Source organism: Melanostigma gelatinosum (genome assembly GCF_949748355.1).
Source record: "Melanostigma gelatinosum genome assembly, chromosome: 17".
Lineage (NCBI taxonomy): Eukaryota > Metazoa > Chordata > Actinopteri > Perciformes > Zoarcidae > Melanostigma > Melanostigma gelatinosum.
The window spans coordinates 14,405,825-14,433,044 of record NC_136650.1 but is presented as its reverse complement, the minus strand read 5'-3'; the positions used below and the strand labels follow the sequence as shown (position 1 = coordinate 14,433,044).

Here is a 27,220-nt window from a genome sequence, read left to right as displayed (position 1 = left end):
TCCTCTTTAGGAGGCTCCCGATAAGCTCCCCAACTCCTAGCACCTTACATCTAATGAGACTCCCCACTGAAGGCTCCGTGTGTGTGTCTGTGTGTGTGTGTGTGTGTGTGGGGGGGGGGGGGGTGCAAAGAAAACACTAAGATCTTTAGGCCATCTCTCAGCACTTTATCACCTGACACCAACCGGTCAGCACGAAAGAGTTTGTTACATGCCACGAAAAACAGGAAATATTTGTATTAATAATCGTCAGGGATAAGTTCTAACAAATGCCGCAATGTTGTGGATTTATAAAGTGGAGATGTTTGCAGACCCACTTTGCCGTCAGTTATTTTGAATAAACAATCAAGAATCATGAGCATTTCAAATGATTCTGAATGAAAAATGGAAGCAGGGTCAACGTTTCAAATATATAGAGCGCTTTAATTGGGATAAGAACTGAATACTTAATGTTCATTTCTGTTGGTTTTCATTCAAAGACAGACAACCCACCTTCACCACACGAGAAAAGAAGTTTCTTAACCTGAGCTCATTGTCCAGCCTTCCTTCTTCGGTATACAAGCAGGAGAAAATGCACGTGGATACAGAGCAGTAATATCAACTTCAGCATTTCCAATTTGGCTCTAAACTCAATGCTAAACCCTGGCCTACTTACTCTCAGCAGTGTTTAACATACGACCAGGTTTCTCTCCTGTGTTTTAATGTCTTTGAAGAAGTTTTGCTCCCCCCACAGGCTGTGTGAGAGAGTTGCAATCCAACGAGGACCGATCTGTTGAGTCTGCTTCCATCCTTTCCCCACAAGCGACAACATGCGACCGTCAAAAGGCTTCTTCTGCAAGCCTGACCCTCCGATCAAATGATTTCGGAAGAACCCACCAGAAATCCGGCTTGCTAAAAAAAGTGTGTAATTGTTAAGACACGTCTGTATATTCCTCCAGAGCCATTGTTGTCATTACTGTTGTATCACCTTTGAATCTCACACACAACTGAACCAATTTCCAAACAGAATATATATATATTTTAGCTGCTAAACGTCACTTTTCCTCTTCTTCTTGGACTTCAGGGGTTCAGAAACTTCACTAACACTAGATGTGACATCTGAACCAGTTTCGTGTCTCCTCTTTTTGCTTGGTTTGTCACTGAGGTAACCGCTGGAGTCACTGCCGTGGACCTCCACGGTAGAGAGCTCAACCACCTCCTCCTCTTCTTTCACATGTTTCTTCTTCTTCTTTTTCTCAACAGTTTCATTGCTATTTTCTTCAATGATTGTTCCGTTCAGCTCTGGCGTTGTGCTGCCATCCACTCGGCAGGAAGGTGTACTCGTCACCTCCTCCCCTCTGACTTTGTCTCTCTTCTTTTTCTTCTTCTTCTTGGGGGTGTCTTCAGGAGACTCCTCGATGGGTTCTGGGTTCGGTTCTGCCTCTGGTGGTTCTCGCTGGTCTGCAGGGACGCCCGACCCGGAGCGCTCACTCACAGCCAGCAGCTCTTGCACCCTGAAACACACACAGACAAAACACAGTAATCAATAAAGGGTTCAACCACACCTTTGAAAATATGATGTACCGGTAACCAGTTCGCACAGCAAAAAATGGTGAGACGAAGAAAAGTGTTACCTGGTCCTGTCCAGCCGCCCTCTGATCAGCAGCACCCCCGCAGTGTCAGCGTCAAGAGCAGTCACCTCGAACTCCATCTCTGCACCGATTCTCGGCCCCGCATCCCGCCAGGTCTCCACAGACACCAGCTTGGGTTTGGGGATGCTGGCGTTGAAGCAGCCGTGCACCAGGCAGCCCACATGGCTCACTCCTAGTTTATTCACTTCACCCTGGGAATAGACACAACATATAACTACATGCATGAAAGTGGACCACAGATAAACAATCTTCTTAGGTCATTTTCACAAGCCAAAGTCCATTTGGCTTGTCTAGTTTAGAGTGAAATTTATGCTTTTGGTTAGTTTTCTCTTTAGTCTGGTTTGGTTCATAAATTAAAGCACGCCAAATAATAAAATGAATTTGCTGAAGGGTGTGTATGAAGTAGCAGGGCTAAAGTTTTTGCACTTTGACTTGGCACGGCTCTACCGTGCACATGAATCCCTTCTCCAGTTTATCTCAAATTACTTAATAAATGTTTCTACTTTTGTGGGCTTTATTTAGCATATTCTGTACGTGCTTCTCGGGCCACATGTCAAGCAAAAAGTGCCGCACTGGGTTTCTCTTAGAAACAGTTTGAGACCACGTCTTGTAAGTGGCCTCGGACTAGTTGTTTTGGTTCGCACCAGAGTACGATTATTGATTGTAAGATATTTTGGGGCGACCGTGGCTCACTGGGTTAAGAGGGTCGTCTGGGAACCGGAAGGTCAACGGTTCGATCCCTGACTGGGACGTGTCGAAGTGTACCTGAGCAATACACTGAGCCCCCGGCTCCCGATCAATGGCAGCCTACTGCTCCCTATATACAGGGATTTTGTGTATGTGTATGTGTAAATGTATATGACAATAAAAATAGTTTCTTCTTTTCTTTAAGCCCTGTTCCTAGAGAGCAACACAACAAGGCCAAGACACATGTCAACACTACGAATGGCTGTAAGCCACTCTGGATAACAGCATCTGCCCGAGTTCTAGATGTAAATCTCACCAGCAGTTTCTGTCCTTTTTCGGGCTGAAAGACAATAAAGTTGGCCTCTACGTCCATGTGGATGTAGCCGCTGTCGTCGTAGATGTTTCCATGCTGATCCACTATACTGATGTTTTCATAAGCGAGGGGTACTCCCTTTAGACTGAAAAGGTCAAACAGGCCAAGGTGAATTAGTTTGATACAGAACAATACAATATATTATACATATATAAATTGTTGTCACACCAGTTCCATTTAAAAGGAAAAAAAAGCAACTCACACTGGCCATTTAAGGCCACCTTATTACATTAGATCACTTTACATTAGACATTAAATCAGGTGTGTTTATCTGATAAAACCAATAGAGATCAGATGGTAAAGTGGTGGGAGCAGGACAGACGACCACCTTCTCTTGTGTGTATTTACAGTCAAGGCTGACATCCCGGACCAAGTAGTGGAATGTAACTAAACACATTAACTTCCTACTCTATTACATTTATTAGACTGTTTTAGTGTGTAACTAGATAGTTAACAGATTAAAATTTACGTAAGAAGTGTGATGCAATTACATAAATACACTATATAGTAGTACAATTAGCTTCACTTCCACGGCTGCGATGATAAATGTTGCAAACACAGTAATGCATCAATAATAATCCACATATATAGTATTACACTTACAGGGGGCAGTCTGCTGCACCATTAATACTTTTACTTTTGATACTTTTAATGCATTTGGCTTGTAGTGAATGAGAAAATAAAAATAGTTGTTACCTTCGGGAGAACTTGAGCAGCTCGGCCTCCAGCTCCTCCTGTATACCGGTCCTCTTCTTGTTCAGGTACATGGGCGGCAGGGCGATGTGTCTCCGGTGCGTGTTCATGACCAGACACGAGTACGGCGCTGACAGCAGCTCGGAGGCGGCTGCGAACGACGGGACAGAGCACGCGACGGCGCCCGCGTGTCTGCCCTGTACGAAGGACTCTTCTGTCGGTTGGGCTTCAGCACTGGCGGCGGTTATTTCACCGGACATATTCACGTGTTTTGGGTCGTCTTTTGCATGCTTAAAGTTCGCCATGCCGTTTAGAAAGACCGGAAGACCGGAAAATACGCTATTTCCGGTTTGGAGAAGGCTCAATAGCTGTCAAGATATTTCTTTATATTGCCGCCTGCTGGTCAGGAGGCGGAATTTCAGTTGAAAAATAATTAAAATAGTGACTATTAAAAAAATGAATCTAGTGACCTAATAAATAACAGTTATATCTGCATATTTAAACAAGACGACTTAAATTAAATGTTAAATAAATAGTTGTATGTAATAATCATTGCATTCTTTTTTTTAAATAAATAAGGCATGATAGTAACCGAACATATTTATAACTCATCTCGTTAGTAGGCCTGTATGCATACATCAAAATACCAGCAATGGTTACATTATTTACTAATAAACATGGAGCTGCATTTAAATATTGTTTGTTGTTGTAGATGTTTTTACAAACCTGTTTGATATGTCATATCTTAATCCATCATACTGTTTTCAAATGCTGTGAAATGAAAGTACCAATGTCTCAGAATTGTATTTACTTACTATAAGTTAGCATAAAGGCACAAAAACAGTTCCCACCCAGCCAACAAGGCAAAGCAGGCGAATGACTCTTAGACCCCCAGAGGCCGCTGAATGCCCCAGGTTCAAAGTATGGCAATTGGTTTGTGGTAATGTGATTAAGTGTTAATAAATCTAGATTTAAGCTAATTATTTTAGGTGATGCTTATATTACTGGGTGCATGTAATCAAATTTAATTTGGTTAAATCAGACAGAAACGCTGGTGGCATGTAATATTCCATCATAGTGATATTGCACACACTGCACAGGGAATATGAGGAAGAGAGAGAGAGTGAAACGTGCCCCAGCAGGGCACACCCAGCAGGTAAATCCGGTGACTCTTCCAGTACAGTCACTCCTTTAATGAACATTCACAGACAAAAAGCGTCACATACTCTTCAGGACTACGTTTTAACCAAATGTGTTTTTGAAGTGAAATGCTTGGGACAGTATTTTCATAACTGACATGGATCTTTCCTGTTTTGGAAGCCACTAAAAAATTAGGCGTTTCCTCACCAACATGCCCTTTGTTAACTGCGGGGTCACCAAGGATTCTGTAAAGCTGTTCATCTGATAAGAGACGGTCATTGATTCTGTATCCCGTTCTCATCTGTGATGGCACATTAAGATCATTAGGGTGACCTACGGTGTCAATTAGAGCAACTACTGCACGCAGGCACGCACACACTCTCACACAGTCCAATATAGTGTTACTGTATTCTGACAGAGCAGCACCACAGGAGGTCACATGATTCAGCATGTCACACACACACACACACACAAAGACACACACTGTGCAGATCTGGTGCTCTTTGGCGCCATCGCCCCACTCCATACTGTTGTCACAGTGATAAATTGTGATGTGGTTTCTGAGTCAGCAAGACCAGTTAACACACACACGCGCACACACACACACACACACACACACACACACACACACACACACACACACACAGCAGGGCTTTCTGGAGTAGGCAAACACCATAAGGAGGAAGGTTATTGAGCAGCATGATGTTGCCAGAGCAATGGTATATCTTCATTAGACGTCACAGCTGTGTGTCTGTCCGTGTGCATGCATGTGAGTGTGGGTAATCGTGTTTATTGTTGGTTGAGAGGTGGTTTGATAGGTGCTGTCAAACTGATTTACTCCATCACTTAACTTTACAATGAACCTTGAGCAGAGCCAAAGGTATCCCTGAGTTAAACTGTGGTCGCATAGGAATGCAGTGCTTCCTAAATATTGCTTCATATTGATTATGTTGACAGCGTGCTCTGCAGGTTTTCAATGTGTGATATTGGACACTTGGTTTTTAAGATTTACAAGCATTTATCAAAAAATAAAACGTTGAGTGTTTTGGTTAGAATGCTGTGAGTAATAACTCACAACACTTGCTACAACATGTAACGTATTTTTCTTTAAGGCCTAATCTGCATATGTTGGGACGATAACACCAAACTCATCTTGCTGCTCTCTGTGTACAAATGAGTCAGTCAAACATTGCTGAACTAAAAATATTGCACTAAATTCCACCGAAATAGTCCATCACTCAGATTTGTCATACGTTTAATTAAATTCACTTTATAAGAAGCATTTATAAAAATATCTTTGCTTTATAGGTAAGGCTAGATTCCTGATATACAAGCATGGATATACAATACAGTACATTGCGCATCACTGCATTTCATATCAAACCATTCCATTATTGGACAATACATACAGTTATTAACTTCAGGCTACCTCAATATCTGCATTCCATAAACCCATAACATGACACAGAGAGAGAGAGAGAGAGAATAAAGACACTGAAATAACAGTAGCTCTTCAAGTGAATCAGCTGCATGCTCGGTTTGTGCTCATCCCTTTGAGGCATCTCATTGGATACAATCTATCCTTCCTGCTCAGTAGCTTTAAGGTCAGATGAGACCACGCAGATGTTTGCCACCTGAATTACGACCCAAGCGGCTGCTCTCCGTCCCGGCTTTGGTTTGAGTTTATCTGGGGGGGGGGTTTGAACCCGTGTTTGCATAATCATTCAGAAGCATAAACGCATCCATCTTGTTGTCAAAATGTCCTTCTTTCACTCCGGCGGCAGAGGAAAAGGGTTCCAAGTTGAGAGACCTGGCTTCACCCCCTGCACTCAGGATATAGTTACAGCGTATGTCGCAGGATGTTTAGAACGAAGTACATGCTGTATTACAGCAAGCGATTCATGAACTCTATGTGGTTCAGTGTGTGCAAATCGCCATTGGTGATACATTGTCATGGTGATGCTGTGGTGTGTCCGTTGTAAGAGATCTGAGGAATGCCGTTGCTGGAGTTGTCCAGGATCTCCTGTGAGGGGACACACAAACACACCTAACTTAGCACACACTGCCCAAACACAATCTTTCACGAAACATACATTTTCCTACAACTGTTAGAGCCTAAGGCCATACTGTTGACAAGCTGAGCAACAAGAAGCTCTCTTCTGCCGTCACCTCCTACCTTCTCGGTCATCTCGTGCGAGTGGTGTAGCGAGTGTTCCCTCTCAAGGAACATCCTCTGCTGCTCGGAGCTCGCCAGGCGACAGGTGAGCCACGTGGATAAGGTACAGGAGGAGATCCCTGGACAAGACAGGAGAAGGGGAACCAGCTGAAGGAATAAGGGATGGTTCTTTATTTTAAGGGAAGAGTGGGCTGTCCTGGCTTTAGCATCTTATACTATCTTAGCCATGCTAGTGTCGTGCCTCTAGAACGCCAATGTCTCTCTATTGGTTTGTCCATCATTTGGGTCCAAACTGAAATATCTCAACAACTATTGGATGGATTGAGCTGGAATATTGCACAGGTCACAAATAAAGAGCTGCTTTACTTTTAATTGAAACCTTTGAAGATAACTATTCTCTTTGAACACTTGAACAAAGATATATTCCAACACCATTGATAGCATACACATGGCACATACAGTATTAACATGTGTGTTCAGCTGCGTTGCATTGCATCACATGGTGTCATGTTTTGTTTACCCAGGCAGGCCAGAGTCATGGCAGCCAGATGGATCGAGTGCATGGAGTCTGGTCGTTTTTTCAGCGCCCGGACAAACTGGAAGTTGAGGATCCCACCAATCAGACCACAGATACAGCATGCCGTAAACAGGATCATCTGAGGGAAGAGAGACGGAGAGAATGGTTTATGTTGATGCAAACGGAAGACTTGATATCTCATCAACACAACTGTAAGCAAACTGACAAAATGTGATGAGTTGGGAGATATATAAACTACCATTGAGCTTCCAGCTCCATCATTCTGCTGTTTTGGATGACAGATGCTCTGATGAGGAATGCGTATCAGTCAAAATCAATCAAATTTCCTTTTCGAAAATTGGATCGCTCTCAAAGCACATGTCTCTTCCAGGAATATTGCACCGCTTGGAAATCTGCTTGCGTACTCACTTGTTTTTGTACTCGTGTGTGTGTGTGTGTGTTAGATGGTTGGTGAGATTTTCCTTTCAGTATTTAATTAATCACATTTTACAGATTACCTCCTTAGAATAGGAAAGCAGCTGGAAAACTCCAACCCAGTATGAAAATCTAATTTTCCCCAGCAGGATCTGATGGGAAAATGACCGCAGTTCCGTTACTTTGTAATCAAAATAACAATATCCAATCGATTTATTTCTATTCTCCGTTGATTTTGCAAGCATGCGTGTGTGTGTGTATTGTGTCAAGAGTTCAGGTTATCTTTCATTGCTCCCAGTACAGATGCCTTCAGTGCCTTTAACCGCATGGAAAAGGGCTTCTCCAATTTCATTCATTACCCGGTGAAGTGTGGAAAGTGGCTGGCAGGACTCCGGCGCCAAACTAACCCAATGCAATCATCACCCCGCAGGCAAACAAGGAAAGAGGGAATGGAAAGAGATGAGGAGAGGAAGACGGAGAGAGTCAGAGCATCGAAACGACTGGGGAGAATTTGATTGAACAGAGAAGGTGGATGAGAAGGTGGATGAGAGCGATGAAAAAGGGAAAGACACGAGGTTAAAGATGGCGACGCAGACAATAGGCGGGGATGGATAGGGTGAGACAGAGGGAGAGAAAGGTTGAGGGACGTCTCTGTTACAGCAGATTGTGCTGACATTGATCCATCGTTAGCGCCCTCCCCGCCGGAGACAGAGAGTTAGAGAGAAACACGAGGAGTCGGACACAAAGGGACTGCGACGCGATCGCTGAGCAAAGAAAGACGGAGAGAACGACAGAGAGAGAAGAGGAGAGGTGACTGCTCGTCTCCTCTGGTTTCCTCAGACGACTTTTTCAGAGCACACTGTACGCACCTGCAGGCCTGAAAACACACACACACACACACACACACACACACACACACACACACACACACACACACACACACACACACAAGCACTTTTGGGTGACAGGTGTTAGGCTGTCTAACCCTGGACGCTTACAAGTAAAGACTATGTGTAAATGTGCACGACACAGACAGTACTTATATACTAGCATTCTCCACAGTGCACATTCACAAGAGTTCATGTGTACGGATTCATATTCTATGAATGATGGGTGACAGCACACGATATCATCGCGTCATCTCATTGAATTGGACGCGTATTTGATGTTGAAAAAAAAAGATCTTTCAAAAGAAAGACACCTTTAAATACACAATAATAAATACCGATTCATCTTCATCATCGCTCAAAGACTCGTTTGCCTGCGCTAAATGCCAACCATCTCAAAAATGGTGTGTCTGGATCCACTTTGAATTTTGTCTGCAAAGGACACGCTGTTAACATGATTACAGTCTATAATAATGTATGTGACTCAAAAGTCACCGATCTATGAGAATCTTACTTCCTAATAAGGTCAAAACTCCAGCAACACAAAATGTGGAATTATTCTTTTACAACACTTTGACTCCCCAATGTGTCACATCACTATAGCGCCTGTTCTGTTTGCTGCAGCAGGAAAATACAGTTTATAGAAAGACACCACGAACTAATATGAAAGGACAACAAAAGAGGCTCGTGGGAAACAGAGGAACTAAATATGTACATGTACTTACAATAAGACCTGTCCTCTTGCGAGCACACAGCACTCCGCACATCCCACAGACCAGAAACTGGAAAGAGAGAAAGAACAACAAATGAGTAAATCAGCAGTTTCAGAAGTTGTTGTCTGATAAAAATGGCTGGTTAAGAAATCTATTTTTATGACTCCATCCTCCCCATGCTGACAACAGGAAAGGGGTGAATGTATTGTGTACACTCGGTGATTCAGATGCAACTTTCTCCCTCTAAAAATAGAGTGTGTTGTTCATCTAGCAGGAAGTCACGTTGTCCTGGATGCCAATGATTGAGACTGAACAGGAACAGCACGGTGGCGTATTACGCTGACATAGTACGCTTACAAATGGGACAGCTCAATGAGAAGCAAGGGGGAGGGGGAGGGGGAGGGGGGGGGGGGGTTACATTCCTTGACTTCTTCTCATTTTCAATCTTTAAGTTACAGTATGAATGTTGAAGTTGTGAATACATTTATTGAATATTTGGAAGCAATCTAAAATCATTTTCAGTTAAAGTTGAAGGTTTTGACCTTTGACATTATTAAGAGTAACTCAAGGTGCTTTCAGCCCTATCTTGTTGACTTCTTCAGTGGATGAAGTCTGCTATATTGACAACTCTAGGAATGTGCCTCTAAAGACAAAGGACTGGTTGGATTCAACAAAGGTCGAGGCGTTTGATTTTGAAATTACACACTCAAAAATCTTTGAGAGTTAACAGATGACCTTCCAGTTATCAAACGGTTGCCCAATAACTTGGGAAAATATTTGAAGTAATTCATTTAAGTTATCTGACGTAGAAAGAAACATAACTCTAAATGTCCGGACACATATAAGGAATGAAGGAGGATCACTTTCCAGCAGAACACTTGGACATCGGATGTACTTTGAGAACAGCGGTCAGTCGGTCTTAATGCCTGTCACTTCCTGATATGAGATATTTGGATAATCACGAGTCACAGCTGCTGACTCAGCAGAGAGATTTCAACAGCTGTGAGGTTGAACACAAACGCTGGACAACAACTTTGCAGCAACTTTATACACACACAAACACTCAAGCCTACAACCTATTTAATATCCCCAATTTCTTTCTCGCCACATATTTCCACATACATTACATTACATTACATTACAGTCATTTAGCAGACGCTTTTATCCAAAGCGACTTACATAGCGCAGGGGGCTTTGACTACACTTTGCAGAAGTACAGGTACATTTCTCTATGACTTATATTTTCCCGAGCTCCAGGCACTTAGGAGGAGCGAGGGTATGATTGTGCGTAAAAGCTTTCACCCTCCACGCAACAACTCAAGCATGAATGAATGAAAATAATATTTAACCGGCACCAGAGGAATCTAGGAGGCCAAATTACTCTGTGCTTAACATCTAATGGACAAACACATTTAGTTACATAAAAGACCAACAGAACCAAAACATTGAGTCTTCACCATCCTGGGTCTTAATACATGGGAGCCGAGCCACAACTCAGTTAGTGATTCATATTCGATAAACAACCACAGTATGAACAAAAATCTATGTAATAGTCTAATTTTAACTAAGGCTTTTTACTGTGCTCTCACACAAACAATATATATATGTAGCGTCACAGAGTCTTGAACCATAGAAAAGCCTGGAAGACTTTTAAAGAAGTCATATTTTTAAAGTGTTTTTAAATGATATGTTGTTGAATTGTGAGGTTAGTTAGTTATAATTGTTACAGTTTTATATGTATTAGTATAGCAGTTACATGAAACTCACTTTATTAAAGGAATTAATTACAACCCAACTTCTGCTAACATCTTCCAGTCAAAAACATAACAAAACAGCAATAAATCTGAGCCAACAGATATTACAGAGGGAAGTTTTTGAGATACATTCAAATGTGTATAAGGAAGATAGTTCCCCTGAGTTTTATCTGTACCACTATACCCTTCACATCACCCCTGGAGACTCATCCTCTCTGGAAGTAAATGAAGAAAAGTAAGGACAAAAGTTGTTCCCAGAACGTACACAGAGTCCGCTCCACACCGGGGACGCGTCGCCCTGCTGCGGCTTATGATGGCCCCGGACCCAGCTAATGCCAACGGCTCCCAGGACGATGCTCGCCACACCGAGGCCCACCTCCACCACGGACAGCAGGAGCAGGCTCCACAGGATCTTGCGGCTGGAGCACATCCTGCCCCGGGCATCGCTCCAGCTCCAGCAGGAGGCGGACAGGGGGCGAGACGGGAGTCCGCTTCCTGGTGCTCCGAGGGCGGCGCGGCTCTACTGCTTCATATGCCCGGCTGGAAAAAGAGGGATTATCCAAACAAGTAGGTCCGAAGAAGAACGGTTAAAGTACACAAAACTGGAGGAGGAAAGCTGGCTCTGCGGTTGGATGTTGTTTGTAAAGAGAAAGCGCTTTGCTGAAGTTCCTCCGCTTGCTCAAGTGCGTCTGTGTCGCCTGGCGCTGTCCAAGGTAGCACCACTGCAAACATACACACACACACACACACACACACACACACCACAAACTCACGCACGCACTCACGCATCCGAATTCGCGCGCACGCATATACACTTTGGCGATCCAGGGCGAAAACGAATGTAAAACCTACACAGGGTTTAAAGGAGAATCAAATGGAGAGGATAAAGAAACAAGCTTGAATGGAATATAATACAATAATTAAAATGACAAAATAAGCCAACATTTGATTTAATAGAAACGGTGAAACAGAAAGCCTCAACCTTTTGTAGAAACTTACTGGATGTAATATCAACATTGGGATGTTAAAACTCCAAGCAACTGCAAAAGTCACGTGCAGCTTTTACAGATCAGGACTGCTCATAGATTGTTGTCGTCATTACAGCAACTACATGTTATTCAATAAGTTTCAACTGTGAAATCTAAACTGAATTGCATATTGAGCCCTTAAAATAGCATTTAACATTACATCATTTAAAATAGAATACATATACAATGCATATACAATTTGTTCAATGCATTAGACATATTCCACCAGTATTATCATCATGCCCGCAACCACATACACATTAATAGTGACATGTTGTTTAAAATGGAGGGAACTCATTTTGTAAATTGGCTGTTCTCAAACAGACGGTATTAAAGGGGTTACCCAAAATACAAATCAAACAAAAAACATATTTTCTCAGTTACATACTGGTATCTAGCCATGCAGATAGTTGGCTGTGGTTTGGTGTCATTAGTGGCAGCGCAGCAATCACAGGCAGAGTCAGTTCTGCAGGTTTTTAAGGGTTTTTAATCAAACAAACCTCAACCAACACAAAACAACAGAAAACGTATAGCTCAGTCCAGAGCTCGATCAGTTAACTATACAACTAAACTAAATCAGCCGGGCCGCTAGCCGACTTACCGGGCTTAATCTTCTTCCACCCGAGGAGAAGACACTCTTCTCCCCTCGTCATCTTCTCTCTGCTCCGTTTCCCTCCTTGCCTTTTGTTCCCCTCCCCGATGAGGAGATCTGGATCAGGTTTGTCTCTTCCCACACCTGATCTCAATGCTCTCCTGAAGGAGTGGGTGGAGCCTGGCTGGAATGTAGATGCCAGCCACTACCCTGCCCCTCAGGCCCTTACAGTGTCATTTTCACCTTTTGAGATTATTGTCTCACCAATATCAAGTTAAATGTAATTTGCAGTTCAGCAGTGTCCCCATCACACTGAATAATCCACTGAACAGACAACTAAAACAACGTTAAAATAATATAAATAATTGTAATTTGAGTGAACTGACCCTTTAATGGCCATAGTGCACACATGATGACACAGAATACAGTTCAATGTACAGTACAGCTCTGAAGCTTCAGTGTTTCAATCAAAACATCACATTTCAATCCCTTTTGTCTGTGACCACTGTGTCACTGTGGGTTCTTATGGGTTAACCCACAGTGACACAGTGGTCACAGACACTTTAAATATCCTGGAAAGTTCCTTATACAGTATTGTCCTTGATTTTAACTTTGACAAATGCTTTGACAACATGTCCTACATCACATCTAAACTGTTCTGACCATGTTTATCAAACTAATTTATGTCTAAAAAGTTATGAAAATATAGTGACAGATGTGTCACATCAGACTTTTAAACTTATAATAGTCTCAGAAAAACCAATGCGACGTATTTGTCACAATAAGATAAATAGTAATGAGCTGCTCAATTAATTTAGCAGATTCAATTATTTTTAATTAAAATATGTTCTGCTGTTAAATTCAAAAGACATTTCAACAAATATGAACATACATTATTGTGAAATTCACTCAATTATTCGTAACATGTATTACGAAATAATTTTTGCAAATTAGTAAATAAAACACAAACAAACAAGATTTAACTTGGCACGAGACTAATTTGGTCCTATTTTAAAGTAATTTCATTATTTATTGCAGTATTGATTAGACTGAACGATACAGTGTTCAGGGTGCACTGAAGATCATCCAAGGAGAAGACATTTTTGTCTTGTAAAACAAATCTGAAAAAGATTTTTTGGTTCAACCTAACCAGAAAAGTTATACTTTTGATATGTGTTGTAGAAATGCAAACAAAAAGGCATAACTGTGTTACTAAGGGAAAAAAAGGCCAAGTTGATTGATTTTCCAATGAGTATACAGTATGCGTAAATGCTTCATGTGACATATATGTAACATTTCAGATCTTTGCCTCTAGGGGGTAGTATTTAAAAAGATTTTCATGAATGTATTCCATGTGGTCCATTTAGTCTGTTTTATATCCCCTATAATTTTCCTTTACGGAAAAATTGGTTTAGGTTCTTACATGACAACATTAAAACATTTGAATGAAGGTATGGCATATTATATCAGGTGTAACATGTACAGTACATAACATGACGAGTGTGTGTAAAATCAAGATATATTTATTTTAGGATTATGTGCTACTTTATGGGCTGAGGAAATTCTCCCACACTTTGCGAGCTAAATAAACCATTTTTATCGCCCTGTTGGATTATCTGAATTAACACAAATAAACACAGAGCTGTTTTCTTTGTGATGAAAAGCTCTGGAGATACATTTAACCATGAGCGGAACCAAAAGTTGCACAGATTTCAATTTTTTTGAGGGTAACTTAATTGATAAGAATGTAGGATAGGCATATATAGCATTATGCTTCTGCCGATTCCTTTTGTTTACTAGATTGTATAGAGGCTTTATTTATTGTGTTGTGTGTGATGGCTGAATAAAACACTACTACTACTTTATAGACAGCAAGTATTTCTCTGAACAGATTCAAATTTGTGTTTTTCATCAGTTCAGAGGAACAGTACATCAATAACAGCATTACAGTAAGAACCACTTGTACAGATCAGGTACAGCTCTGTACATCTTTTTCATGCCAATGTGACGACAGGCCTGGCAGATAGCGTGTGCAAACTCATGCTTCTCCTCAGTAGGATGACGTCTCGCAGTAAAGAATTGCCGCCAACTAAAGTATCTCATGTAAGCCTCATTATCCTTATCCAGCCCCAGGAGGAACTGAGCCAGTGCTAAGGCGTCAGGAAAGTCGTTTACATGTATGAAGGAAGTACCTGGGGCAAAATCCTCATAGTTCCATCTCGGTGGGCCCAAAACTATTGGCACAGTGCCGACCGCAAGAGGTCCATTAAACGTTTCTGTGATGTAATCTCTGTGAATTGAATTCTCAAAGGAAAGGTAGAATTTGCAGCTGCTGACAGTCAGGAAATAGTTCTCCCCGTTGGTAGAAGAGCTGTCAAAAACCTCCACCTTGATGTGTTTTATAAGCTCTCTGTAATAGCTGTATCCCTCCCCTGATTTTGTGTGGAGGTCGTTGCTATCCACAATCCAACAAAGCAATCGTTCCTTCTTGGGAAGTACGAAATCTTCATCTGAATTCTTCTTGAGAGAAAGTCGCCAGCGAACGTGGATATCCGCATCCTTCCTGTAGCTCAAGGTTAAGTTAAAAAGGCCTTGAATGCCTTCTATCCTGCGTGTGTTGTTAGGCGAGTCTGTGTTGAACCAGATCCACCTCTGAATCTTGGTTCTGGGTGAGGTGGGAAGGTTGGAGAGGTCATCCTGGATAGCTCTGTGAAACACTAAAACTTCATGAGCTCTGGAGTATAAAGATCTATCATCTGTGAGGTTGCAGCCGTCGATTTGGAAAAGCTTCTTACAGTCTTGAAGATCAAACCTTTTGTTTTCAGGCCAAAACCACAGCAGCATTAAAGGCTTGTCTGTCTGTTGTTTCGCTGCCACTGTCGTATGCCGCCCTGACTGAGCCGGGGGAGGATGGAATTTTGGAGATGGGGATGACCAACTATACATCAAAACCAAGACTATGATTGCAGCCAGCAGCAGAATCACTGTCAGGGCGGCTCGTAAAACATAAACAACAGAGGCCATATTAAACCTGCAAGGAGAGAGGAATTGTCATAATCATTGGCAACACATTCACGGTCATTTGTTAAATTCTCAAAGAAGTAAGAGAGTAACAGAGTTTAAAGAAGTCTAAACAGAATGAATTCCTCAGGTGAAGTCAATGAAGTTAACATACAGCTGTATTTATTAATGATGAAATGACAAGTCATCATCTCCTGATTAGATTACCTGCCACATATACACCAGACAATATTTCTCAAGTATGATGACTAAATATTACATTCGTATTATACTGTAATACACCAACAGATAAAGATATTTCTTAAATTACATTTACTTGTCTCCTATTTTATATTATAGGTTAGGGGGCAAATAAATCAGTCACCCACATGCAAAATAGACCATATGTAAAAAGAGATCTAAAAAGTGCCAACATGTTGCAGTGTCTGTAAACTTTCATCATTCCAGTATAGATGTTTTAAGTCCCGACAGACACCGATTACATCCAGGAAAAGACTATATGATTCGAGAAGTGGACAAATTAGTCTCTTATCTTTCTTAAAATGTCTGATTTCAGATGACTCATTCAGGCTAATTAGGAGATTATGCTGTGATATTTCATCATTAACTGTCTATTAAATACAGATGTGTTGTGTTCATATTATCACTTTGACCTGAGGAAGACCATCTATATGGTTGAAACATAAGCGCCCAACAGTCAGTAAACATGAAAAAACAACTATTTTTTTGGTGCATAATTTGGTCTTTCAGTTTCTCTTCATCAGGCTACATCAATGAACATGACTAGTTACCTTAAATGCACATGGCTTGCACCGTTTGAATATTTACATCACGACAGAAAGCGGAAGTAGAAGTAGTTTTGAAGCATGCTATATTGTGTGTATATGTATTTAAACTAGGGCTGGGCAAGTTAACGCGTTATTATCGCGTTAACGCATAAATTAATTAACGCCGACACTTATTTTGTCACACATTATCTCAGTTTTTTATTTATTATGAAGCAGAAATTTTTAACACAAGAACAGGGCCGCTAGCGGTGAACAGCTGTTTGTGTGGCGTCTCTTCCGTCGCTTCCTGTTTCCTTCACCTACATTCCGCTGGGTCCTAAGTCCCTCCAGGTACAGCTTCTTATCACCCTCTATGTACCAACGTACATTCATAACAAATACCACACATATTACACGGTAATCAGCGTTGCATCCAAAATACCAAAAAAATAGTCCAGCATTTAGAAAATGTAAGATTCGACTTTGAAATAATTTATTTTCATCAAAGTTAAATATTTTGTTGCAATGCGTTTTGAAAAATGTATGTTGAAACATTCAAAATTCCTCTGGGATCTTTATATTAAGTCTTTATTGGACAATAACTATGTTGATCAGCACAAAGATCCAAGATGTTGTTGACTGTAAAATTACCTGAATTAGTGACATTCCCATATACGATCATTAAATAACTTCATTATGATTATATGAAGTTATGTACAAAATAATGTTAAAATGATTACATCTACAGAGTAAAACAAATGTAAAATAATCATTAGTCACCTTGCATCGATGATTACATGACGTGGTTGAGAAACTAAGAGTGTAAAGGAGATTATCAAAATGAATTAATAACGTTAACAAAATCAGCCTACCAGCACCTCTAAAGCTCACCAATTAACATGTTATATCTTGTTTATTTTGCCTGTAGCAAGCATAAAAACAGGATTATGTGCTGTGATATTATTATTTGTAGACAGGCTAGCTGGTTCTCCCTTTTTCCAGTATTTAAGCGAAGCTAACTGTCCACTAGAGAGACAATAAATTCCCAAAATGTGCAATTCAATTGGATCAATTGGCTTATTTCAGCCAATTGATCACAACTTTAAACAGAATACGGTGGGCAGAATACTCAAGTATCTGTTTGCATGTAAGAGCCACTATCATAGGATGTTCTCATTGACGTTTTTATGTAAAGTACCACTCATAGAGGTCATGAATTACATGGAAATCCCTGTCTCTTGACATGTGGTCGCAGGCGAGGCAGATAGGGTGAACGAATTCAATCAATGGTGACTGCCGATGGGGGGCAACTGTGTAGAACTTCCTCCACTCAAAGTAACGTGCGTACGCCTCATCCTTCATGTCCAGTAGAAAGTCTGCCAGTGACTTTGCATCAGGGAAATCATTTATGTGGATGAAGGCTTCGGCGGGCAGGAACTGCTCGTAGTTTTCTCTTGGCGGACCCAAAACTACAGGGACCGTCCCCGCCACAAGGGGCCCGTTAACCTTCTCTGTGACGTAGTCTCTGTGGAGCGAGTTCTCGAATGCGAGGTAAAACTTACAGCTGGCAAGGGTTGGGTAATAGTGCTCATAACTCAAAGGGTGCCCTCCATGGGCTCTACCAAACATGTGGATCTTGATGTGTTTGGATAGTTCATGGTAATATTGGTCTCTCACAGCTGTTCCAGTTGCGCGGACTTGGTTACTGGCGATCCAGCACACTAGTTTGTCTTTCTTGGGCAGAACAAAGTCATCTTTAATTTCTGTCTTTCTGATCGTGAGGTCATTCCTCACGGTGATGTCAGCGTCTCTTCTGTAGTTCAGCGTTAAGTTGAACAGGTGCTCAAGACCCGGTATCTTTATTGTGTTCGTCGGCGATTCCACATGTAACCAAATCCACTTCTGAAAAGCTGGACGTGGCTCCCGGGGCATGTTTTGTAAATGAAAGTCGATGTCTTTGTGGAAGAAGATTACTCCCTGTGCTTTGTTGTAGAGCGATCTATTATCTGTCAGAACACAACTATCAATGTTGTAGTAAGTAAAGCAGGTGTTGAAATCAAACTTCAAACCGAGAGGCCAGAGCCACAGCAGCACTATGGGCTTTTCATTTGGATCCACTTTTTGACGATATTCCTCATGAGCTATTGTAGGGGGGCAAACAGGAGATGGAGGCTCAAAATACAGACAGAATGCCAGAATAGAGCCAATGAGGCAGATAGCAGCTATTTTTGGGAAGTCTAATTTTTTCTTGGAAGCTGGTGTCGTCATCTGTGGAAGTAGAGAGTGAAGCATACACTTAGATAACTTCCTCAGGAGTTGCAACAAACAGAGTTAAATTGAAGTTGAAGGTAGTATAAGTAGGAAGTATAAAGACTTCAAAAGCTCACACAGATTAGGGGGGGGGGTGGTAATTTGTGGATGGGTCCAACAAACAGCAACCTTTCAGCCAGCACACCCCTGTATATTCCCCATGTGAAAATAGAAGTCAATGTTGATTTATTTGTCAGGTAACTGGCGTACTTCAGTAACGACACTTCCGTAGTTATTTTAACCCAAACAATGGTCTTTTCCTAAACCAAACTAAGTAGTTTCGTTACCTAAACCTAACTTTTTGTTTCCTATGACGATGGTAATTTATTTTGAAAAGATAGTATAATATACTATATATACAAAAACTATAGTTTGTTGTATTAATGAAAATATGGAACAAGAATAAAGACAATTCTTGACATTTTATTGCAATTTTACCTGTTATAACAATATCAAACTCTTATGAAGAGGAGAAAAACAACTTGCTCAGTTTGCTGCAGCAGTTGAGAAATCGCTCTTTATCGCTCATCTCCAGCATAATACTTTTCAGCAAATGCTGTGTGCTTGTTCTGGAATTGACTTTCAACATTACATTTTTTGCACATATCAAGCATACAGGTAAGCCAGCATCGTTGGCAGTGAAAGCAAATGAATACGTCCACGCAGAATTAAACTCTCTATTTTCCTCCGTGACTTTTCTTTTTTTGAATTCATCCATTGATAGTTTACCGAGGGCGGGGGTCTGCAAATCATGATTAGTCGTGATGGGAATCCCGGCTCTTTTTAGAGAACCGGCTCTTTTGGCTCGGCTCACTAAAAAGAGCCGGCTCTTTCGGCTCCTAAATGGCTCTTCAGATTTTTTGGTGCTTAAATTAATTTATTACCAACAATAATGTAAAATGATGCGCAATATGAATTACTAATGTAAAAATGATTCCTTGGGAGAGTGTTTTCCTACTTGGAATTGCATACATTGGATTGAGTGCATGAATAAACCTTCTGAATCCTTTGTCATCCACAACTGAAAATGGTTGGAAATCACATGCAATCATTTTGGCCAGTTCTTCATCAATTGTCTTCTGTCTTGCTGCGGTCATAGACTTTTGCAAAAATTGGCTCATAGAGCTCTGGGTTGTACTTTTAGGTGGTTGTGGTGGTGTACTGGACGATACTGTAGACACTGCAGTTGCAGCAACAGTTGCAGGAGACATACTGGCACCTTCATTAATATCAGGTTCACTTGCTTGTTCACTTGTTTGTGGAGCCAGCTCGATATGAGATTTTAGTCTTGCAGACTCTACATTCTGCCTTAGTTTGGTCAATGTAATTGAAATGTGTCCAGATTTTGCGGCGTTTCCTGTTGACACTCATTTTCTCAATTTCTTTTCCCGCGTGTTTGCCACAGACGGTTCAAACGCTTTTATTTTATTCAAGAAGGCTGAGAGGAATCTACCGTATGTGGGATTATTGATTTTTCGTTTCGTTCTGAGAGGCTATGCTAAACTAGTTTACCAGGAAATCCAACAGCAGCAAACAAGCTACAAACTCTCCCTGCAGCGTTTAGCTGTTACCAACTGATTCAAACAGGACGAAAGCAGTCGCCACACAATCCCCATTTCTCCAGACCATAAAACCCCAAACAGAGAATCTAATGTCCGACCCTAACCCTGCGATGACGGAATGCTTATAGTCGGACAATGCGTATAGTCTGAATCAATGTAATTATCACAATGACAAGAACAAACTCACAAGAACCAGTCACATATATTTATATGACAACAAAGCATGACAAATCAATCCAGCAACACTGCAGCACTACAACACGTATTCCACCGCACACTGAAGAGCACGAGCCATTCAAATATTATTCAAAGCAAAGGGAACAATATTCACCATATCATAAAAATGACAACATAGAAATGCTGCTGCAGATGTAAAAACACAAAAGCAGTTCACTGACCACAGCTGCTGTTCACTTAAAGACAAAGTCCATCCTCCTTTCTTTGTTAACAAAGAGTTTAATGACGCGATTGTACAGAACATCGGTGCGGGTCAGTTACAGCCAGAGTCCTCCTGTGAAGGTGTTCGTTGAGTTGTATATCCACTCGGGTCTCAGCAAAAGTTTACAAAAGCACATAGCTTGTGAGTGTCCTGTGGTGCTATGGTGTCTTGTTGCTGCCTTGGTTAGCGTAGCGTAGCTCCAACAGCTCGAAACACCAAGAGCTCAGTTGCAAATGAAACGCATTCTTAGCCATAAAATGTGCAACGCTTCTCCGCCGCTGTCAGCCAGAAATACCGTTCGTACAAATCCTTTTCCATGCTGGGTCAGGGCTGCTAGCTGTGGGGTTGACCGGTTTATTGTGTTCTCACAAAACTAAGCCTATCAATGTGCAACATCAAATTGCTACAAAGTCTTACATGAGGAGCTCCCTGGTATATTCTCTGTATTGTATCCTTGGCTGAAAAAATGTTGAAAATCTCTGCTTTAATATAACAAATTTGGAGCGTCGGCCAATTTTAGATGCTGATCATTTGTTTTCTATCTGACAATATTTTGCAAAGTAGTAACGATAGATGTTAAATAAATATAGTGGATTTAAAAGTGCAATGTTTTCCTCTGTAGTAAGTTGCTGTACATACACATAGTTACTTTCGTTAAAATATAGTCGTGCTGGGCAAGGTAACGCGTTATTATCGCGTTAACGCATTAATTAATTAACGGCGGCAATTATTTTATAGAGCCTTAAATCATTTTTTATTTTGAAAGTCCGTTGCTCACTGGCAGCAGTGGAGGAATGGAGACTACTGGACATCGCTGCGGTAAAGTCAGCAGACACTCAGATCTCAGATCAGAGATAGTAACATTTAAATAACTTGTTCTTCCACACACAACTCACACAACGTTATCCAATAGTATCACACGGTAACTTGGCATATCCCCATGTTTCACTGCCAGTTCATCACGTTACAGCTTGTCCACCAGGTTTAAGTCAGCCAGATGGGTTTTTGACTGCACTATTAGAACCAAGGCGATGCAGAGTGTATTTTTTTAAAACATGAATACTTCCAACATTCATTGCTTATTTCCTGTTGCATTTTTTTTTGTTAAACATTTATTTTTCTTCTGTCAAGGAGTGAGAGTAAGACGGGAGAGGTTGTGTTTCACTTCCTACTGATGAATAAGGCAAAGCACCCGAACCTGAGAGGATGGTGTGTATCAGTGTGCGTCTATGTGTGTGTATGGAATAGGGCTGGGTTGGCAGAAAAACGAGGGCAAGGAAGGGGTATACAAAAAGGAGTGTAGAGACCCCTGCAGAGGAATGGAAGGACGACAGAGGACACAGGCACATCAGAGGAATAAGGGAGAGAAGAGCTGAAGGATGAAAGAGGAGGAAGAGATAAAGAGCGATTTTGTAATCAATCAATAGATTCTTACCGTGTGAGCTTATCGGAAAACAAAAACTCAGGCTGGGCCAGTTGATGAAGTCCAAGCTGCTGCTCCAACACTTTGTGTAATCTGTAGTTTACAGCTGTTTTACGGCGTTTCCTGTTGACACTCATTTTCTCAATTTCTTTTCCCGCGTGTTTGCCACAGACGGTTCAAACGCTTTTATTTTATTCAAGAAGGCTGAGAGGAATCTACCGTATGTGGGATTATTGATTTTTCGTTTCGTTCTGAGAGGCTATGCTAAACTAGTTTACCAGGAAATCCAACAGCAGCAAACAAGCTACAAACTCTCCCTGCAGCGTTTAGCTCAGGGGTGCCCAATACGTCGATCGCGATCGACCGGTCGATCGCGGAGGTAGTGCGAGTAGATCGCATGCCATTCAAAAAAAGTTAGACGTCCTCATGGCATTTGCCACTTGATTTTCGAACACACGGGTCACCACGTATGCGCGGTCAACCGCGCGAGCTACTGCAAAACTCCGGCGAGCTAATTAGTCAGCCTTCCAATTTATTTCCACTAAAGAAGCTACATCTGCAGCGCTATGATTTGGGAAACGTCCAAAACCTTGCGTCAGAACTGGAGACGCAACGGAAGGCGTGTGCGTAACTTGACAGTGCGCGCTACACAGAGCAGATTGACAAGTGTCTGTCAGGGTTTGACAAACGCTTTCCAGACTTTGCTTTACTCGAGCCAGTTGCTTCACTTATGTGCTGCACATTTCGGGAAGATATTGAGGTTGATTCACTCGCATCAAAAATTGCAACATTGTTTCACCTGAACTCGTCTGGAGTGGAGGATGAGATTTTGACACTGCAGCTGAAGTCCAGGGCTCATGGACAGTTTTCTCACAGAGGAAAAGTACCCAAACATGAGGAAATGTGATCCCTTTTTGACTGAATTATTCGGCTCTACTCATTTATGTGAGTCAGCCTTTTCATACATGAAGAACATTAAGTCCATACACCGTTCCACCATGACTGATGATCATTTGAAGTCTGCTTGAGGCGGATACCAGCAGCTACTGTCAGGACTATGCAACTCTGGCCAATCCCATTCAGTGCAAGTCATCAGAGTAAGGGAACGACCAAAAATATACAGAATATATGTATATATATATATAAATAGATATTCAGCATTTTTAATGTAGGTAGATCATTTTGACTTGGTCATTTTAAAAGTAGCTGGCAAGCCGAAAAAGTGTGGGGACCCCTGGTTTAGCTGTTACCAACTGATTCAAACAGGACGAAAGCAGTCGCCACACAATCCCCATTTCTCCAGACCATAAAACCCCAAACAGAGAATCTAATGTCCGACCCTAACCCTGCGATGACGGAATGCTTATAGTCGGACAATGCGTATAGTCTGAATCAATGTAATTATCACAATGACAAGAACAAACTCACAAGAACCAGTCACATATATTTATATGACAACAAAGCATGACAAATCAATCCAGCAACACTGCAGCACTACAACACATATTCCACCGCACACTGAAGAGCACGAGCCATTCAAATATTATTCAAAGCAAAGGGAACAATATTCACCATATCATAAAAATGACAACATAGAAAATCAAACAGTAGAAACGCTGCTGCAGATGTAAAAACACAAAAGCAGTTCACTGACCACAGCTGCTGTTCACTTAAAGACAAAGTCCATCCTCCTTTCTTTGTTAACAAAGAGTTTAATGACGCGGTTGTACAGAACATCTGTGCGGGTCAGTTACAGCCAGAGTCCTCCTGTGAAGGTGTTCGTTGAGTTGTATATCCACTCGGGTCTCAGCAAAAGTTTACAAAAGCACGTAGCTTGTGAGTGTCCTGTGGTGCTATGGTGTCTTGTTGCTGCCTTGGTTAGCGTAGCGTAGCTCCAACAGCTCGAAACACCAAGAGCTCAGTTGCAAATGAAACGCATTCTTAGCCATAAAATATGCAACGCTTCTCCGCCGCTGTCAGCCAGAAATACCGTTCGTACAAATCCTTTTCCATGCTGGGTCAGGGCTGCTAGCTGTGGGGTTGACCGGTTTATTGTGTTCTCACAAAACTAAGCCTATCAATGTGCAACATCAAATTGCTACAAAAGTCTTACATGAGGAGCTCCCTGGTATATTCTCTGTATTGTATCCTTGGCTGAAAAAATGTTAAAAATCTCTGCTTTAATATAACAAATTTGGAGCTTCGGCCAATTTTAGATGCTGATCATTTGTTTTCTATCTGACAATATTTTGCAAAGTAGTAACGATAGATGTTAAATAAATATAGTGGATTTAAAAGTGCAATGTTTTCCTCTGTAGTAAGTTGCTGTACATACACATAGTTACTTTCGTTAAAATATAGTCGTGCTGGGCAAGGTAACGCGTTATTATCGCGTTAACGCATTAATTAATTAACGGCGGCAATTATTTTATAGAGCCTTAAATCATTTTTTAGTTTGAAAGTCCGTTGCTCACTGGCAGCAGTGGAGGAATGGAGACTACTGGACATCGCTGCGGTAAAGTCAGCAGACACTCAGATCTCAGATCAGAGATAGTAACATTTAAATAACTTGTTCTTCCACACACAACTCACACAACGTTATCCAATAGTATCACACGGTAACTTGGCATATCCCCAAGTTTCACTGCCAGTTCATCACGTTACAGCTTGTCCACCAGGTTTAAGTCAGCCAGATGGGTTTTTGACTGCACTATTAGAACCAAGGCGATGCAGAGTGTATTTTTTTAAAACATGAATACTTCCAACATTCATTGCTTATTTCCCGTTGCATTTTTTTTTTGTTAAACATTTATTTTTCTTCTGTCAAGGAGTGAGAGTAAGACGGGAGAGGTTGTGTTTCACTTCCTACTGATGAATAAGGCAAAGCACCCGAACCTGAGAGGATGGTGTGTATCAGTGTGCGTCTATGTGTGTGTATGGAATAGGGCTGGGTTGGCAGAAAAACGAGGGCAAGGAAGGGGTATACAAAAAGGAGTGTAGAGACCCCTGCAGAGGAATGGAAGGACGACAGAGGACACAGGCACAGCAGAGGAATAAGGGAGAGAAGAGCTGAAGGATGAAAGAGGAGGAAGAGATAAAGAGCGATTTTGTAATCAATCAATAGATTCTTACCGTGTGAGCTTGTCGGAAAACAAAAACTCAGGCTGGGCCAGTTGATGAAGTCCAAGCTGCTGCTCCAACACTTTATGTAATCTGTAGTTTACAGCTGTAGATGTCTCTTTACTGGAAATGGTCAAAGGTCGATGCAATAGAGATGCAATATAGATGCAATATGAACCCGAGGTCCACCCACAACTCATACAACTGTATCCAATCGTATTACACAGTGGCTTGGCATATCCCCAAGTTTCACTGCCAGCTTGTAATTGTATATGGCTTTGTTCAACAGGCCTAAGTCAGCCAGATGGGATACCTGGAGATAGAAGCAAAGAGGTGCTTCTATCTCCAGGTATCTCTCTCACTTAGTCTCTTCATTGCTCTTCCTCATTTTTCAATGTCTTCTTCTTTAGTCCACTCGTCCAATCCACTCTGCTCTGCTTTCACATCCTGACTCAACATCCTGACTCAAAGCTGTAGCTAGCCCTCCCCCCGTCAGCTCTTGATAGCATACCGAACTTGATAAGCATACAATGAGACAGTGTAGGTCACATAGGCGGTTCACTTCAATTACGTCCGTGGCAGTTAGAAAGGAGAACAAAAAGGATCGACTAGCTTTTAAAAAAAGAGGATGCTGTATGACTAATGTGTGTGTCTGTTAGAGAGAGAGAGAGAGAGAGAGAGAGAGAGAGAGAGAGAGAGAGAGAGAGAGAGAGAGAGAGAGAGAGAGCCTATATGCCACTCAATATTCACTCTTATGGCAGAATATCCCATTTTTTGTTTTTTTTCACAAAACAGCTAGCCTGGCACTCTCCATAGTTCAATAATATGAACCAGAAGTGCTTCTACTAGATGTTTTAGAAATTATGCTGATTTACTTTCTTGACCAGGAATGTAGCTGAGACAATTGATACCAGTCATGTCTGTATACTAAACATGAACCACCAGCTGGATGTTAGCTTAGCTTAACACAAATAGGAAACAGGGAGGAAACAGCTGTCCGAAAAATGCCGACTAATCAATCTATAAATATATATTTAATATATTTGTTTAATCCTTGCAAAAAAACAACTGAATGCAAAAGATGTAATGTGTAAATCAAATAGCGAATGCAGTGAATAGAAACACACTTCTTTCTCGCATTTTCCCTCTTCATTTCAAAAACAAGAATATTTTCTAAATTGTTCTCAAACAAATGAGGGAGACTTTGTGTTGACATTGTTGAAATATCCAAACTAAGTTTTGTATCTATTTCCTGTATTTCCTAAGTTGTATGTCTCTCAGCATTTGATCTGCTGTGTGGGCATCAGCCCTGCCAAGTAAACAAGGCTCTTATTAACTATTAAACACTTCACAGCAGGGACTGCAAAACACACACACACGCACACGCACACACACACACACGCACAAAGATACACAACTGCAAGTAAGTTGGAGGAGTGTGTGAGAGTCCCAGTGCAGAGTCAGGGGCCTCTTTTTTTTCCTTCCAGTCACAGTGAAATTGGATCTCTCTCTCTCTCTCTCTCTCTCTCTCTCTCTCTCTCTCTCTCTCTCTCTCTCTCTCCATCCTCTGTGAGGAGGTTGTACACTTCAACACCAGCCGGTCTGCGGCCCTCTTGGTCTCTAATGGACGGACAGAATTAAATGACTTAGTAAGCAGAGCGTGAGCCAACCTGATTCAGCTCCACTACAGACATCTGAGACCTCAAAACATGCTAATGTACAATACTGTGAGCGGTTACAGAAACCGTCTTTTAGCTGATTTAATGGAAAATGTTCAGTGAATCTCTTCACTAAAAGTCCTGGACCTTGACCTTTGACCTGTAATAATCACATTATCATCAAAGGCCAAAATACCACTCCACCTGTTCTTGTTGTCCTCTGAAACCTCTTTTTATTTGTTAGCATGTACGTTTTGGGGACTGTTGAGAAAATTATTTTATATACAGTTTAATTAG

At 41.4% G+C, this 27,220-nt stretch overlaps 3 protein-coding genes across 3 annotated transcripts; all 3 read right to left on the bottom strand.

Annotated features, from left to right (window-relative positions):
• Positions 1–395: 395 nt before the first annotated feature.
• polr1f (RNA polymerase I subunit F) lies at positions 396–3,695 on the bottom strand. The gene is made up of 4 exons (XM_079287458.1): positions 3,385–3,695; positions 2,632–2,773; positions 1,611–1,819; positions 396–1,490 (listed from the first exon to the last, which is right to left on the bottom strand). Exons 1-4 carry the CDS (start codon positions 3,684–3,686, stop codon positions 1,025–1,027), a joined length of 1,119 nt encoding a protein of 372 aa, XP_079143584.1. The 5' UTR covers positions 3,687–3,695; the 3' UTR covers positions 396–1,024.
• A 2,777-nt stretch (positions 3,696–6,472) lies between these two features.
• On the bottom strand, positions 6,473–11,433 carry tmem196 (transmembrane protein 196; the record flags this gene model as incomplete). The annotated part of the gene is made up of 5 exons (XM_079287967.1): positions 6,473–6,544; positions 6,698–6,816; positions 7,218–7,353; positions 9,262–9,318; positions 11,269–11,433. 5 exons carry the CDS (start codon positions 11,431–11,433, stop codon positions 6,473–6,475), a joined length of 549 nt encoding a protein of 182 aa, XP_079144093.1.
• A 3,134-nt stretch (positions 11,434–14,567) lies between these two features.
• Positions 14,568–18,343, bottom strand: LOC306791153 (4-galactosyl-N-acetylglucosaminide 3-alpha-L-fucosyltransferase 9-like; the record flags this gene model as incomplete). Its single annotated transcript, XM_079287780.1, has 2 exons — positions 14,568–15,518; positions 17,633–18,343. 2 exons carry the CDS (start codon positions 18,341–18,343, stop codon positions 14,568–14,570), a joined length of 1,662 nt encoding a protein of 553 aa, XP_079143906.1.
• Between the last annotated feature and the right edge of the window lie 8,877 nt (positions 18,344–27,220).

Excerpts from the sequence above, each read along its gene's own strand:
- polr1f (XM_079287458.1), bottom strand. The coding sequence starts at position 3,686 with ATGGCGAACTTTAAGCATGCAAAAGACGACCCAAAACACGTGAATATG. Across the intron at positions 1,820-2,631 it reads AAAAAGGACAGAAACTGCTG|GGTGAAGTGAATAAACTAGG; the intron begins GTGAGATTTACA and ends GTCTATTCCCAG. Across the intron at positions 1,491-1,610 it reads GGGCGGCTGGACAGGACCAG|GGTGCAAGAGCTGCTGGCTG; the intron begins GTAACACTTTTC and ends TGTGTGTTTCAG.